At 36.2% G+C, this 15,180-nt stretch overlaps 1 protein-coding gene across 1 annotated transcript; it reads right to left on the bottom strand.

The window, feature by feature from the left end:
• Positions 1-527: 527 nt before the first annotated feature.
• Positions 528-12,802, bottom strand: LOC139154218 (vomeronasal type-2 receptor 26-like). Its single transcript, XM_070728647.1, has 6 exons — positions 12,579-12,802; positions 9,264-9,555; positions 7,936-8,787; positions 7,614-7,841; positions 3,521-3,647; positions 528-1,432 (listed from the first exon to the last, which is right to left on the bottom strand). Exons 1-6 carry the CDS (start codon positions 12,800-12,802, stop codon positions 528-530), a joined length of 2,628 nt encoding a protein of 875 aa, XP_070584748.1.
• Positions 12,803-15,180: the final 2,378 nt, after the last annotated feature.

The following is a 15,180-nucleotide window of genomic DNA, read 5'->3' as shown; positions in this document are numbered from 1 at the left end:
AAAAAAAATAGAAATGTATGTAGTCAACCAAGATAAATATTTAAACTAAAAGAAAAGTTAAAAGTGTAACAAAAGAGATACAAATGTAAGATCAACGTACAATATAATATACATAATGTATAAAATAATAGTTATAATGGTAATATAAATAGATCACAATAATAAATAGGAAACAGGTCTGTGTGTGCATTATTTTTTGAATTAAATTTTAAATATAACTTTAAATTCAAAATTCAGATGTTTGGCAACTAGTTCATATTTATCACAATTTCTGTGCCCTGAGGTCATGTGATCACTTTTTGCAATATTCGGAGAAGCAAAGTCAATTGGCAGCCAGATTCAGTTAACAGCTGAGTCACTAAGGCTGAGTTGTGGTAGCTACCTAGGATTTTATTTCAGCTTTTCTTTGCTTTAAGAACTTTACAGGTACAGATTACTCACAATTATTACTTTTTAATCAGCATTATAGCTACAAATGGTCAGTTACTGCTGGTTTAAACAACAGCTATATCTTCATAATATGTCAATCAATGTTTCTTGCCTTTCAGTAGCTCCCTCTTATTATTCAGGTGAGGTCTCAGAAGAATGATAAAACATTTGGGAAAACAGACGCAGCCCAATAATCCTGCACTGGAAGATAATATGGAAAAGATTTCCACAGCAACCATGTATTTCCCTTTGGTGCTCAGATATGTTGGAAAAAACAATAGCCAGACACTACAAAAACATAACAAGCTGAAGAAGATAAACTTGGTCTCATTAAAACTGTTTGGTAAATTCCGGGATAGAAAAGCCACACTGAAACCAACAATAGCAAGGAAAAGAAGGTAGATTAAGACACAATAAAACATGAGAGTAGAGCCTACATTACATCCCAGGATGATTTCATCTACCACTAAGTTCATATCAGCATCTGGATATGGGGGTGAGGTTGTGAGCCATACAGTACAAGCAATGACTTGAACGAGGGAACAAGAAACAACAATGTAATTATCTAATTGTTTGCCCAGCCATCTCTTCATCATGGATCCTGGCACTGAAGCCATGAAAACTATAACCACGATGATGGTTTTGGCCAATATACAAGAAATGGCTACCGAGAAGACAGTCCCAAAAGCAGGTTGTTGGAAAAGGCAGGTCATCTTTTCCGGTTGTCCAATGAATAATAAACTGCAAAGGAATGAGAGCACAAGGGAGACAAGAAGAAGGTAGGTGATGCTCCTATTGTTGGCCTTGACTATGGGAGTGTCCTGGTATTTGATGAAGATTCCAAGCACCATAGTAGCAATGCAAGCAAAGGCAATTGCCGTAATGGCTAAACTGGTCCCTAATGGGTCTTCATAAGACAGGAAAACTATCTTTTTTAAAAGGCATGAATCATGGTTGTTATTTGGATACTGTCCTTCTGGACATGGTAAACAATCATCCATGTCTGCAAAAGAAAATTCTATTATTAAAATGTGGAAGATTGTACATGAATCAAGACATAGTTAACATTGACTGAAGAAAGTTTAGCTTAGGGGTTAATGCACAATATTTCAATAGGAGAATTTCTAAAAAATGTTTTTATTATTTTATTTATTGAATTTCTACACCATCCATCTCACCTAAATGATTCTGGTGGAATTTTAGCAACATAATAAAATAAAAATAAATGTTAAAATGTGTGTGTGTGTGTGTGTGTGTGTGTGTGTGTAAACCGCTCACACTGCAATCATATAATCTCCAGAACCATAAAGCCTACAAACATATGTTCCTCTTGGCTTCTAGATACTTGCTAAGAAAGGATGTTTTATATGACCACCAGATCATTAGAATTTGTTATATTATTATTATCACACTGATGCTAATTAGTTAGATGTCCTGCTCCCCCTCCCAACTTGAAAATAATTCTGGAGAGAACAGGATAGCATAGGAAAGGTTTCTATGGGGCAAGCCTGAGGGAGAGAAGGGGATAGAAAGCCTGAGGGAGAGTAGGGAATAGTATAGGGAGGATTTCGTGGTGCAAGATTGAGGGAAAGAAAGGAGATAGGATAGGATAGGCTTTTGTAGGGTAAGGCTGAGGGAGAGAAGGTTAAGAGAGGCCGATCATAACTACTCATTAATTTCAAGCTGTAAGTGTTGATTTATCAAGTTCGATCACATAAATAAATAAATACTTGATATTGGTGATGGCAAGCTATTGGAAGAGGAGGAAAGAATAATTCTTCTAAGTAAACTTTGCGATGTTGTGAGACCAGATTAGTTTGACTTGAAATGGGAATCTCAACATTCATTAGTCTGGAGTGGATTGCGCTTCATGGCTGAGGGAGAAAGCTATTATTACTCCAACAAATGACTCAGCCAACAGCATCAACAATTTTCTGTCACAGAAGCTGTCCACTGAGAATATGACATATGAATCTGTGCATTCAGAAATGGAAGTCGAGGATGCTGTACGTTATCCTGTGGAGTTCTTGCACACTCTCAGCCCCTCAGTATTACTACCTCATGTCCTCTACCTCAGTGCTGACCTTTCAATCATGCTGTTATGCAATATAAATCCTCTGAAACTGTACAATGGCACCAGGCTTCAGGTAAAGACTCTATCCAAATATGTAATCAATGCCACAATTTTCACATGTGTCAATCAGGGAGAAACTATTTTCATACCCTGAATTCCTCTGATCCCATCAGACTACCACTTCAGGTTCAAATGTCTACAATTTCCCATTAAGATGTGCTATGCCATCACCATCAATAAGGTACAGGGACAGACTTTGAAAGTGGCTGGTGTGCATTAGAGGAGTGTCTGTTTCTCCCATGGCCAGTTGTAAGTAGTGTGCTCCAGAGTCAGTTCACCAGACAGTCTGGTCAGCAATAACAACAGCAACAACAACCAGGGTTGCTGGTGGGATTAAAGAACTTTAAACCCATCTATTTTATTGTTGTTAGACTTACAATAATGTCTTAATCTGTGACAGAAACTTAGCTTACCATCTCTAACAAATTAATAAAGTACCCCTTTAAATTATTCATTAATTTTAAAGCTTTAAGTGTCAATTTATTAAACCCAATCACATAGTTTTGTAGTGAAGCACAGGTATCCAGCTAGTAATAAAATAAAATAAAATATTTCAAACTATTGCTTTTAAATTGTCTAAAGTTGTAAAGCTGTTGGGAAACATTAAGAAATCAGTTCTTTAATATTGAATGATAATGCATAGAATTGACTCAATTCAAACTGACTTTTATTTCTTTCCCTCTCTTATAAATCTGAATTTTAAAACACGCAAAATTGGATCAATGCAATTTTGTCATTGTTGTCTTGATGATGTTGTCATCATGAATTTCAATAATTTCATCAAATTATGGCTTAGTGTACAAAGTTCAACAAAGTTCTTTGTCAAATTCCTGGGTAAATATTAAGGAAGGAGACATGAAATTTGTTTTATTTCATTAATCTTTTTCTCCTGTATATAATTAGAACACTTTCTCTTGAATACCCTTCTACTATTTTTTTTATGTCAATACAATTTACCTTTATTATTTGTAATCCTTCCTTCTGGACATGGAAGGCACTTGTAGCAACAATATGGCTTTCCTTCTATTTTGGCCCTACTATAACCAGGTTTACAATTATCATTACACACAGAAAGAGGTATTTCCTGAATGAAAGAGAAGAACAAAATGACAGTGGTTTGGAGCTATGATTGTTTGATTTTTATAAATAAGTCATACATACCATGACAGAATTGCTCTTACTATAAAGAAAACTATGCCAATGACATAGTTGAGACAGAGATCAATAGGAGACATGTTGGGGTGATGAAAAATCAGGATCCTCGTTGAACTTACAGAACATGCAATCAACACTGAATATGAGAGCAGAAGTGATGCTGCAAAATGCACGAGTCACTAGTTAAGAACCACGAGGAAATGAAGAGTGATATAGGTGAAGTGAAAGAAGATATATGGAAATTATTTATTTATTTATTTATTTATTTATTTATTTATTTATTTATTTATTCATTCATTCATTCATTCATTCATTCATTCATTCATTTATTTATTTATTTATTTATTAGATTTGTATGCTGCCCCTCTCCGGAGATTTGGAACAGCTCACAACAATCTTAATTAACTAATTAATTATTTAATCCAATTAACTAATTTAAAATGTAAAAAAAACCCCACAGAGTATAAAAAATAATCATTCCATTAACTCCACATTCTCTCAACATATTCATTAGGCAAGGTGCAAAGATGGTGGCATAAGTCAGTTTTCAGACACCAGCAAATTACTTCCATGACTGAATGGATACAGGGTGGAGATATATAGCTGGGTATCATCAGCATACTTGTGGTAACTCACCCCCTGCCCTTGGATGAACTCACCCAGCAGTTTCATGTAGATATTAAACAGCACAGGGGAGAGGACCAACCCCTGAGGTACCCTACAAGGTACCTCAGGAGTTGACATCTGACTCCCCACTAACACCGTCTGCGGCAGAACAGAGAGGTAGGAGGAGAACCAGCATAGAATGGTGCCTCCCACCTCCAACCTCTCCATTTGGCAAAGAAGGATACCATGGTCGATGGTATCGAAAGCTGCTGAGAGGTTAAGGAGTACCAGGACAGAGGATAGACCCCTGCCCCGGGCCTGCCAGAGATCATCCGTCAGCATAACCAAAGCAGTTTCTGGGCTGTAGCCGGGTCTGAATCCTGAATGTTGATGATTGGCTTTTTTCAAGTATCATTGGAGCTGCAGTGACACTCCCTTTTCAACAACCAACCCAGGGTCATTTCCAAGGCAATTAATTTTTTTATTGATAGCCGACAATTCTATCTGTATGAGTCACATGTTTTTTTGCTGAATTTGAAAATTAAGGGAGACTAGGATAGATCTATTTTGGCCTTATTTTGGCCTCATCAGCTAGCCATACCCTCACTGGGACTAGAACCTGCAAATTTGCCTTTTAACCCCGGTGTTCTGTTTGAAAACACACCCTAATGTTATGTTCCCGGGTCTATTTGACCCGGACCGCAAATTGTTCATTTCCTCTATTCATAATCATGTTTATACTTATATCTGTTATCTTATACATGTTTGACAAATAAAATATAAAATAAAATAAAATATAAAATAAAATATAAAATAAAATAAACAAAAAACAAAACAAAACAAAATAAAACAAAACAAAACTTATCTTCCAATATATGAAGATATGAGGTGGACATTATAAACCTGCAACTTTTAAAACTCTTGCTCCTTCGCAACCATATTTCTGTAGTTAAATTTTGTGGTAATACGGGCAAGAGTAATCATCTGAAAGATTTCCCAATTAAAGATAGGTACAACTGATACACAAAGTAAATCCTCCTAGCCACTCCTTCTACATGCTCTTCAACCAGTAAAATTCGGAAACTTCAGATCGTGCAGAATGTAGCTGTGAGAGCAATTATGGGCTTTCCTAAATATGCCCATATTACACCAACATTCCGCAGTCTGCATTGGTTGCTGATCAGTTTCCGGTCACAATTCAAAGTGTTGGTCATTACCTATAAAGCCCTTCATGGCACCGGACCAGGATATCTGTGAGACTGCCTTCTGCCACACGAATCCCAGCGACCGGTTAGCTCCCACAGAGTTGGTCCTGTCGACTAAACAATGCCGTCTGGTGAGACCCAGGGGAAGAGCCTTCTCTGTGGCAGCTCCAACCCTCTGGAATCAGCTCCCTCCAGAGATCAGGACTGCCCCCACCATCCTTGCCTTTCGTAAACTCCTCAAAACCCACCTCTGTCATCAAGTGTAGGGGAACTGAGACATCTCCCCCTGCCTATGTAGTATTTGTATATGATAGGATTGTACGTATGTATTTATATATTGGGGTTCCTTGTTTTTATATTTTTAATGCACTATTGTTATTTTTTAGATTTTAATTATTAGATTTGTTATTATGTATTGCTTTCATCATTGTTGTGAGCCGCCCTGGGTCTACGAAGAGGGGCAGCATACAAGTCTAATAAATAATAATAATAATAATAATAATAATAATAATAATAATAACAACAACAAAATGTCAAAGGTGCACAATAGTCTCTAGGGTAGTGATAGCAAACCTATGGCATGTGAGCTTTTGCCCTAGCTCAGTTCCAACGTTCATGTGTGTGCCAGTCAGCTGATTTTTGGCTCACACAGAGGCTCTGGGAGGGAGGTTTTGGCTTCCAGTGAGCCTCCAAATGGGAAGGGGAGGGTATTTTTACCCTCCCCCAGCTCCAGGGAAGTCTTTGGAGTCTGGGAAGGGTGAAAAACAAGCCTACTGGTCCAATCAGAAGTTGAAAACAAGTTCTTTCCAGCTTCCAGAGGGCCTCCAGGGGCAGGGGAAGCTGTTTCCACCATCTCCAAGCATTAAATTATGGGTGTGAGCACTCATGCATGCATGACAGCACGCACACACACTCTTTCAGCACCCAAAGAGAAAAAGGGTTGCCATCACTGCTCTAAGGGAAAGTGTATCCCATTACAAGAACAAAGATGAAAATGTTGCAATTTCATAATGCCCAAACAGACATGGTACTCAAGATTAAGAATAGCACAGAACAGAACAGGAGTCCAACACCCTCCTGAGGCAGGAAATCCTACACCACTTCAGAGAAATGGTTATCCAACATCTTCTTTAAAACTTCCAGTGTTGGAGCATTCACAACTTCTGGAGGCAAGAATGTTGTCAGTCAGTACTCAAAGTTCAGCCTAAGATCCTTCTGTACTAAGATACTATGTTCTTGTGTGTTGGTTATTCCTGCCTGCTTAATGTCATCTGCAAATTTTATGAGTTCCTCATCTATCAACTTGTACAAGTCATTGTTGAAGATGTTGAAGAGTACTGGGCCTAAAACAGAATTTAGGGTACTCCACTGCATACTTCCCTCTATGTAGATAGAGTTCCATGGAGGACTACATGTTGAGTGTGGTAGGTCAGGCAATTATGAATCAATCTGATGGTGATGCTGTCTAGCCAACTTTTAGACATGCCAAGGCCTACTACACCCTGTTCAAACCCAAACAGCCTCAAACACATAGGCATCTTTACCTGTACACCATAGAGTCTGTGTGTATGTATGTGTGTGTGTGTGTGTGTATGTTAAATGTTTTTAGCTGGAATTTTAAAATTAAGGGAGACTAGGATGGTCCCATTTCGGCCTTGTTCTGGCCTCATCAGCTAGCCACACCCTTTCCTTTACTGGAAATATATATATATATATATATATATATATATATATATATATATATATATATATATATATATATGCAATCTGATATCATAAAACAATACTACACCTTGAACTAATGCAAGACTTACTCAGTGCTCTCGTATCAATGTTAAGTAGGACCTGTAAGAGTGTTGATCCCTGAGGCAGCCCATAAATTAAAGTCTGCAGGTGCAAACTCCTCCTTCTTCCTGTCAACACTGAGTGGGACAAGTAAGATATTTAAATTAACTCACTGTTTCAAAAATCCTAAAGCATGCATACTGACTAAACTATTTCAGTAGACTTGCAAGGAACCACATTTTAAAAATTCAAAATGGGGATTGAACTATCTGTAAATCTATACAAAAAATATAGTATACCTGCTTAAATCTTGTGGGCCATATAATGGAATCCTCCTGCATGTTGAATGTTTTGGAAGAGAAAGAACTTGGATCCACCCATCCAACTTTGACTTTTGTAAATGTGTTATTTGTGTAAGTGACCCAGTTGAAAATATCAAATCCTGAATTTATATGCCCATTATCATCAAAGGAAATGTTTTCTCCAACACTGTTTTTAAAGAAAGTATTTCTGAAAAATTTATGGAACTAAATTGGGGAGAAGGTAGAGAAAATGAAGTCATGTATAGTTTCAAAAACAAAATAAAACAGTAAAACCATTTCACATTTATATGAATAGTACCTGCCATGGCTGTTCATGCAGTCCTTTTTGTCTTATCTCTTTTATTTTTATTCTCTGTTTTGATTTCAATGAAATTATTGCATGCAAAGCATGTGCCATAATGTAAACTGCATTGTAGATGCTGTAACTGTGGCCAGACATGTTTGTGTCAAATACGGTTCCAGGCAGAGTCTCCAGCTTTTCCTCCCCAGTGCATATCCCCTCATCTCTCTCCTCTAGAGTGGAATTTGAGAAATGACAATTAAAAGCATCTTTCCAGAAGATTCGGATAAAGCCATCCCTATTTTCTGATAGAGGGTTTATTTCATTCTGGAATTTCTGGAATCCTCTAGGATAGTTTGTGTGAACAGCAAATGATAGAGCCCCATGGAGGAAATATAGGTCCCAATCTCTGATAAAACTAGGAGATGCAAAATCCATTTGGGCTGTCATAATCCACACTCGACTGTCAAATGATACACCATAAAATTGTGCAAAAACAAACATGGACCTTAAGATATTAATAGTATGTATTTCACCTTGTATAATAACAGTATTGGCAGTACTTCCTGTAACTATATGTGAAGTCTCAGACCATTTGATTGCTTTTTCAGCAATTTGACTTGAAAAAGATATTTCAGGTAATTTGTCTAAGAAATCTACACAGATACCTTTCTGAGAATAGATGGGAAGTATATGATGTACAAATAAATCTGCATTGTCACTGTTTGAAGCAATCACACCAATCCAGCTCCATTTGAAATGCAGGAGTAATTCAAGAATGCCCATATAGTGATGGGTCACATTTGGAAACGTCTGATGGAAGAAATCTTTGGTTTTGTCATTTATTACTACGAAAGAGCCATAACTGATCTTAGGATAGAAATACATGAGAAAAGGTGAGACATCATGTTAATATGTCCTGTGATAGAGTCAACTGAAAGAGAAGGAATTTGAAAAATATTTTCTTTCCATTCCTCTCTATGTTACATTTAGCTAAGTTTTGAATATTTCTTATTGTAAAACAGAGTAAAATATGCCTTCTTCAAAAATTTATTTTGAATACCATAATTCAAGAAATATTGTGGTTTTTGAAGTCCTTCAAAAAATATTTTGGAAGACATGAGTTCCTGGAATAAGAATGAAGGTTGACTTATGAATGAAAAGAAATGGAAGGAGCTCATTTATTACCTTCTGATCATTCACGTTGCAAATATAGATTAAAAACTATCAAGTTGTTACAGGAAAAAAATTAGGAACTTTCCATTTTCTAATTGACAGGCTCAAAATAATACTTAAATTTAAGAAACCTTCGTCTTCCTCGTGGTATTTTGACACATACAACTAACCTGTGGAATTTTATAAGTGCTTAAGATGTTTGTCATGTAGAGACAAACTTGAGAATTAGGTCCCCCAATGACTCCCACAATGTTATTGTGAATATCACATTTATAATTGGGGATGAATTTGTCCTTTGTGGATAGAAGTTCCATCGAGGCAAGGTAGGTCCATTTTGGGAAAAAGTGGCTATTTAAAATGTGGAAGCCCAAACTGACATTAGGTAAGAGTTGGGTATTCTCACTGATTTCCTTCAAAGCAAAAACCAAGGCCAGGATGTGCTGGTAATTCTGAGTGAATATCCTATATCAAAAGAAACAGTTTCAGGCTAGGTATATTTTATAGATGATAATAGTCATTCTACTTAATTAAAAACAGTGCTGTGAAAATAAGGCAACTGCATGGAACTAAGGAGAAATTTCCTAACAGTGACTGCAATCAACCAGTGGAATGGCTTTCCTTCAGCTGTTGCAGGTGCTTCATTGTTGTAGATTTCCAAAAAGAGACTGAACAACCATTTCTCTGAAATAACTTGAGCAGGGAGTTAGACTACAAGATCTCCAAGGTACTTTCAACTTGTACATCCAAAATAGTTCTAGGTTTTGGAAATTATGGTATTTTGACACACAAAGCTAGATTTAAAAGAATATTGCAATATTGTACATATCCATATTTAGATACAGTATTGGGCTCCTGTGTAAAAAAATAAGCCATAGTTTCTTTAATGGACTTCACTTTTGCAATCTTTTCAGATTAGAATTCAAGTTAAAATATCATGTACTGCAGAAAACCTATATGATGAATGGCAATTTGGTGTTCTTGCCTTTGATTAGACTAAAATATGTTACCTCTTACTTTTCATGCTCCTATTATCTGTCTCATAAACTAAACTTTTGTATTTTATACTTCAATTGAATTCATTGAATTTAATGAGTTTTGCAGCTGATCCTACCTAGATGAGAAGCATGATATAGGGACATTTTGACAGATAAAGGAAAACTGAAATCCACTGAAGAACTGAAGAAACAGGAGATAAAAATGGACTGGTACATGAGAATGCAAATACAGTCAAAATATGATAAAGATAGCAAAACTGAGGGTATTAACTTAGGTATGACAGAACTCAATGAAATATTCACATGAACGGATCAAAGACTAATTTTAAAAAACTATATAATCATTTACTTCATATTGACTTGGGATTTGAGCAAGTGAAAGAAATGTTGATTAATGTGGGCAAGAAATTTTGGTACTACCATACATTTAGATAAATGGCAGCAACTTTGGGAAAGAAATTACAAATTAATTATGGCAACAGTTTATAGAGAGAATATGTATAAAATGTTTTACAGATGGCATATATCACGAGACAGAATTGTTAAAATGGTTAAAGATAAATCTATGAAATGTTGGAAATATCAACAAATACTAGGCTTTTTTATCATAAGTGGTGGACATATGTAAAGGCCAAAGCATACTGGTATCAGATTCAAACATGGATAGAAAAAATGTTGAAACAAAGTACATAATTAAAACCAGAGACATTCCTCTTGGGTATTTTACCAGGAAAAAAAAAACAAGGAAGAAACATATTTAATTGTTCACGTGATTACAGCAGCTTTCCATTTTTTGCATAAAAATAGAAAGCAACAAAAATTCCCTCTGAAAGAGAAATACTTAAGAAAATCTTGGCTACTGAAGAGATGACTAGGACTGACATTGAAAATTAAAGACAAGAAAGACACAAACATTATAATGTATTGGTGAAGTTTTATGATTGGTTAAAACATGAATATGCATAGAAATTAAATTAAAATGACTATAAAAGGAGAAAATGGAGGATTAATGGTGGTAGATCCAGATGACTAAACTAGGTTTTTAGGAGGCAGCATTAGGTTAATAGCATATACCCAGAATAATCATATGTACAGAAATGATATAATAATAATGAATTTAATAGTGACACCAACCATTTAAAAAGTATGGCGGAGTCTGCGGAGAGAGGCGGCATACAAATCCAATAAATAAATGAATGAATGAATGAATGAATGAATGAATGAATGAATGAATGAATGAATAGATAGGAATATGTTTTCAGTCAGTTAAATATGAGATGAACTAGAATAAGAATGAGATGAACTAGATAAGCTAAAGAGGGAGAAAGTAGAAAGATGAAGGGAGAAGAGAGGGACTGGATGGAAGTGGGAGAGAAGGAGAAAGAAGGTAAAAGGAAGAGATGGATGGAGAGGAGTGTAAAGGAATGAAGAAAAACAGACTGATGGACAGTAATATAAAATAGGTGGAAAATAGGATATTGGTTTAAGAATTGTAGGTTATTACCAATTATTGCAACAATATGGAAAACCAATCTTGCTAATAAAGCATTTCATTATTCTGTATTATTTAAGTATAAAAATTATACTCTCTATGTATGTAGGAAAAAGATTACATACTTATTCAGCTCTAGCTAACATCAAATGTCAAACCAGCAATGATTGGATTATGAACCTATGTGCTGAGTTGAGGCAACTCACACCTTTTTGATTAGTTTAAGGAATACTATTTTAGGCTTCTATTGACTTAAGGTAATTGAAATATTTCTGTTTGTCTAGTCTAATTAATATGCTCTTCTGTTTATTTTAGCCATTCTGCTGAAAACATTATATCTGCTTCTATGTGTTACATATTATACTGGTACCATTTACATTATAACTAGAATTAAGTGAAGGAATTAATGTTTTATAATTGTATGCACAAGAATTTTGTGTTAAAAATAGGCTGCTAGGTCAAGCAAATCAGAACTTCACATATTAGTAGCTGCTCACTCAAAGAGACCAATAAAGACAAAGCATTCCAGAAATCATGTATCTGCATCTGTGATTACTACATCTCTACAAATAATTATTGGATCAAAATATATAATTGTGTTGTATTGATATATTTTAAAGTATATGCATTGATACATCTCCACAATTTCCATATGTATGTATGTATGTATGTATGTATGTATGTATGTATGTATGTATGTATACTTATACACAAGTACACATGTATGCCTATATACGTACATACATACATATGGAAATTGTGGAGATGTATCAATTTGCATCTCTAATCACCTTCAACAGTTCAAGAATTGAAAATCACCACATGAGGACATAAGCATAGACTTATGACATTCTCTTTTCTTTCTCATCTCTGTGCACAAATTGTAAATCTAAATATAGATTACATAAATAATTGGGAAATGTTATTTAGTCAGAAATAACATGCATTTTATTTGCAAATAAACTACTTACTTACTACTTACTTAAAAAACTACTTACACATAGCCATCAAAACTCTCCTCTGAAGGCTGCTTCTGAAAATTGATTGAGCTCAAAAAGATGTAGATCTGAGAGAAAATGCCTGCAATGATGAAATCACCTGGTTGGTAATACTTGTGGAGAATAGGAAGAGGGTCATTGATGAGACATTTAGCAATGGAAACCTTGCTAGAAGCATGAGGAAGTGTTACAATAACTATGATCAAGGCCACCAATATGACCATTTTGTCTGAGAAAATTCCTGCCTTATTCCAAACTGTCTGCTCCGTCATTCAAATGTGAATGTTGGAAATCAAAAGTCAACATTCATCTTCTCCAAAAATGTTCCTAGAGCTCTGCAACATTGACCAACAATGATCACAATGGTGTAATTCTAACTGTCTCTATTATTACTTCTGTATGAGACATAAAGCATTACTAGAGATAACTGTTGAATTATCCTATTGCCCATAGGAAATATTTAAAGGCCTGTAAAAATAACATTAATTATAGTTATTTCATAATTGTAGTGGTATGGAAAAATAAATACCAATTTAGAATTATGAGATCTAAGTCCAGATTTCATCATGTTTATGTTTTTCCCAACTCAGTTAGCATATTCCCAATCGCATTAACTGAAATAATAAGAGAAAGATCTATACTGTTATTACCCATATGAAGTTAAATCCTGAAAATGATTAATCAATAAAAATATTTTTAAAAGATTTAAAAGTTTAATATGTAAGAAAGAAACTCTTTTTTTTTTACTAATCTGTCCTTAAATGTTAACACTTTGCCAATGCTATCTAGTTTGGGAAAGTTTTCAATTCTGGGATATTTGAAGCTCAGAGATATAATGAGATTAAAATCATATTGAAAGTATAGTTGTCTCATTGATAATGTTGTATCAAGATATATGCAGTTGTAGTCAAAAATTAAAAAAACCCAAAAAACAAAACAAAAACATAATGAACAAATGTTCATTATGATAAAAATCTACCATATTTTTTGGAGTATAAGATGCATCTTTTTCTCCATTAGACGTGACTGAAAATTTGGGTGCATCTTATACTCCGAATGTAGCTATTATTAAGCTTTTTTCCAGACATAATGAGGTGGTAAAACAATCTTCTGTGCTTTGCTAGTGAAACAATCATAATTTTGCTTGCTTTTTTCATTGTTTCTCTCTCTGAAGAGAGAGAGAAGTATTTTAGAAACTGTTTTGCATCCCTAGCCAGAGATAAAAAGCAAACATGTACACTTAACCCAAAGCTAATGTGCTGAAGCTGACCAGACTATGAATTTGTCACTAGTATTCCTGGTAGGCAGATTAATTTTTCCCCTATTTTCCTCCCCAAAAACTAAGGAGTGTCTTGTTCTCTGGTGCATCTTATACTTCAAAAATATGGTATGTCTTTCAGAAAAGTAAATGTACCTTTGAATTGCAACTTTTCAATCCCCATTCGAATTATCCATGAAATCAAGGAAAACATAGTAATTTATCTTGAGTGAATTTGATATTTGCATTGGATAGGAAATAAACACTCGAACACCGAGCTGGGAATAAAGGGTCACTTTATTAAATATTAACAGAAAGACCTACAGGGGTCACTAAATGGAGGCGGAATTTCCTGAACACAACATACTTGGTCAACTAATTGGCGTAACTCCATGCCTGGTCAGAGTGAGGCATGCCCTGCCTACACCCAGCCTGTAAAGCCACACCCAGCATGTGGGAGGGCTCACCCTGCATAACCAGGAATTAGAAATGATGTAGGTGAGCCCCAAGGGCACCCCCTTCACACTGCTTCATCCAGTGAGGAAGCATGAGTTGTGCAGTGGGGGTGCCAATCATCTTACAAAAAATGCCCAAAGGAGAACACACAGTTGCTACTGATACCCTTTCCGCCCCATTTCTGCCACAGCAGGGGGTCAGATCTCTATCTTGGCCCCCTTCCCCCCCACCTAAGCCTGCCCAGCTCACGCAGGCACCACTGCAGGTCTGTGGGAAAATGCCAGTCCCTACATCTGCACTACATTGACCCAGTGAAAGCTAGGGGAGTTTTAAACAAATACTTGGGTGTCTGAACACTGAGCCACCCACTGCTATGTCAACCTGTATCCTTGTCCCGTCCACCACAGTTCATGTGACGGTGCCTCTATACCACCTCTATTGAGGGGTATCAAAAATCACGCAAAAAGCCGTAGGCCCCATTCGACCTGTGGTTTTACCATGACATGACATCCCTGTGCCAAGTCCTTCACAACAAATTGTATGTCAAGCCATATGCTCCACAAGCCCCAAGGGACTGCCATGACTTGACCTCCCTGTGTCAAGTCCTTCACAACCACAAGGTCATTGCCACCGATGTGCAACACCAACCATCGGGTCCGGCCCATCATGGATTCCAACTTTCACAATGGTAGAGGTCTGTCTCAAATTGAGACCCCCTTGCATAACCCCTTCCATAGGCCCAGCGATACAGCAACATCCTCATCCCCAAGATAATGCTGCAATCCATCTTCCAGTCACCATGCCACGCTGTGGCTGCTGACCAATACTGCGGGCAAACAGGAGGGGCAGAACCTTCGTGCTTCGCACATGACAGAGTGGAACCAGGCC

This window comes from Erythrolamprus reginae, chromosome Z (genome assembly GCF_031021105.1).
Source record: "Erythrolamprus reginae isolate rEryReg1 chromosome Z, rEryReg1.hap1, whole genome shotgun sequence".
NCBI lineage: Eukaryota > Metazoa > Chordata > Lepidosauria > Squamata > Dipsadidae > Erythrolamprus > Erythrolamprus reginae.
This window is presented reverse-complemented; position numbering and strand designations above follow the sequence as displayed.

What these genes read in the sequence shown, in the direction of transcription:
- LOC139154218 (XM_070728647.1), bottom strand. Translation starts at nt 12,802, where the DNA reads ATGGTCATATTGGTGGCCTTGATCATAGTTATTGTAACACTTCCTCAT. An exon ending in GGCCCACAAGATTTAAGCAG is followed by an intron (nt 3,648 to 7,613) that starts GTATACTATATT and finishes TCTTTCATTCAG; the next exon opens with GAAATACCTCTTTCTGTGTG. An exon ending in AAGGATTACAAATAATAAAG is followed by an intron (nt 1,433 to 3,520) that starts GTAAATTGTATT and finishes TTTCTTTTGCAG; the next exon opens with ACATGGATGATTGTTTACCA.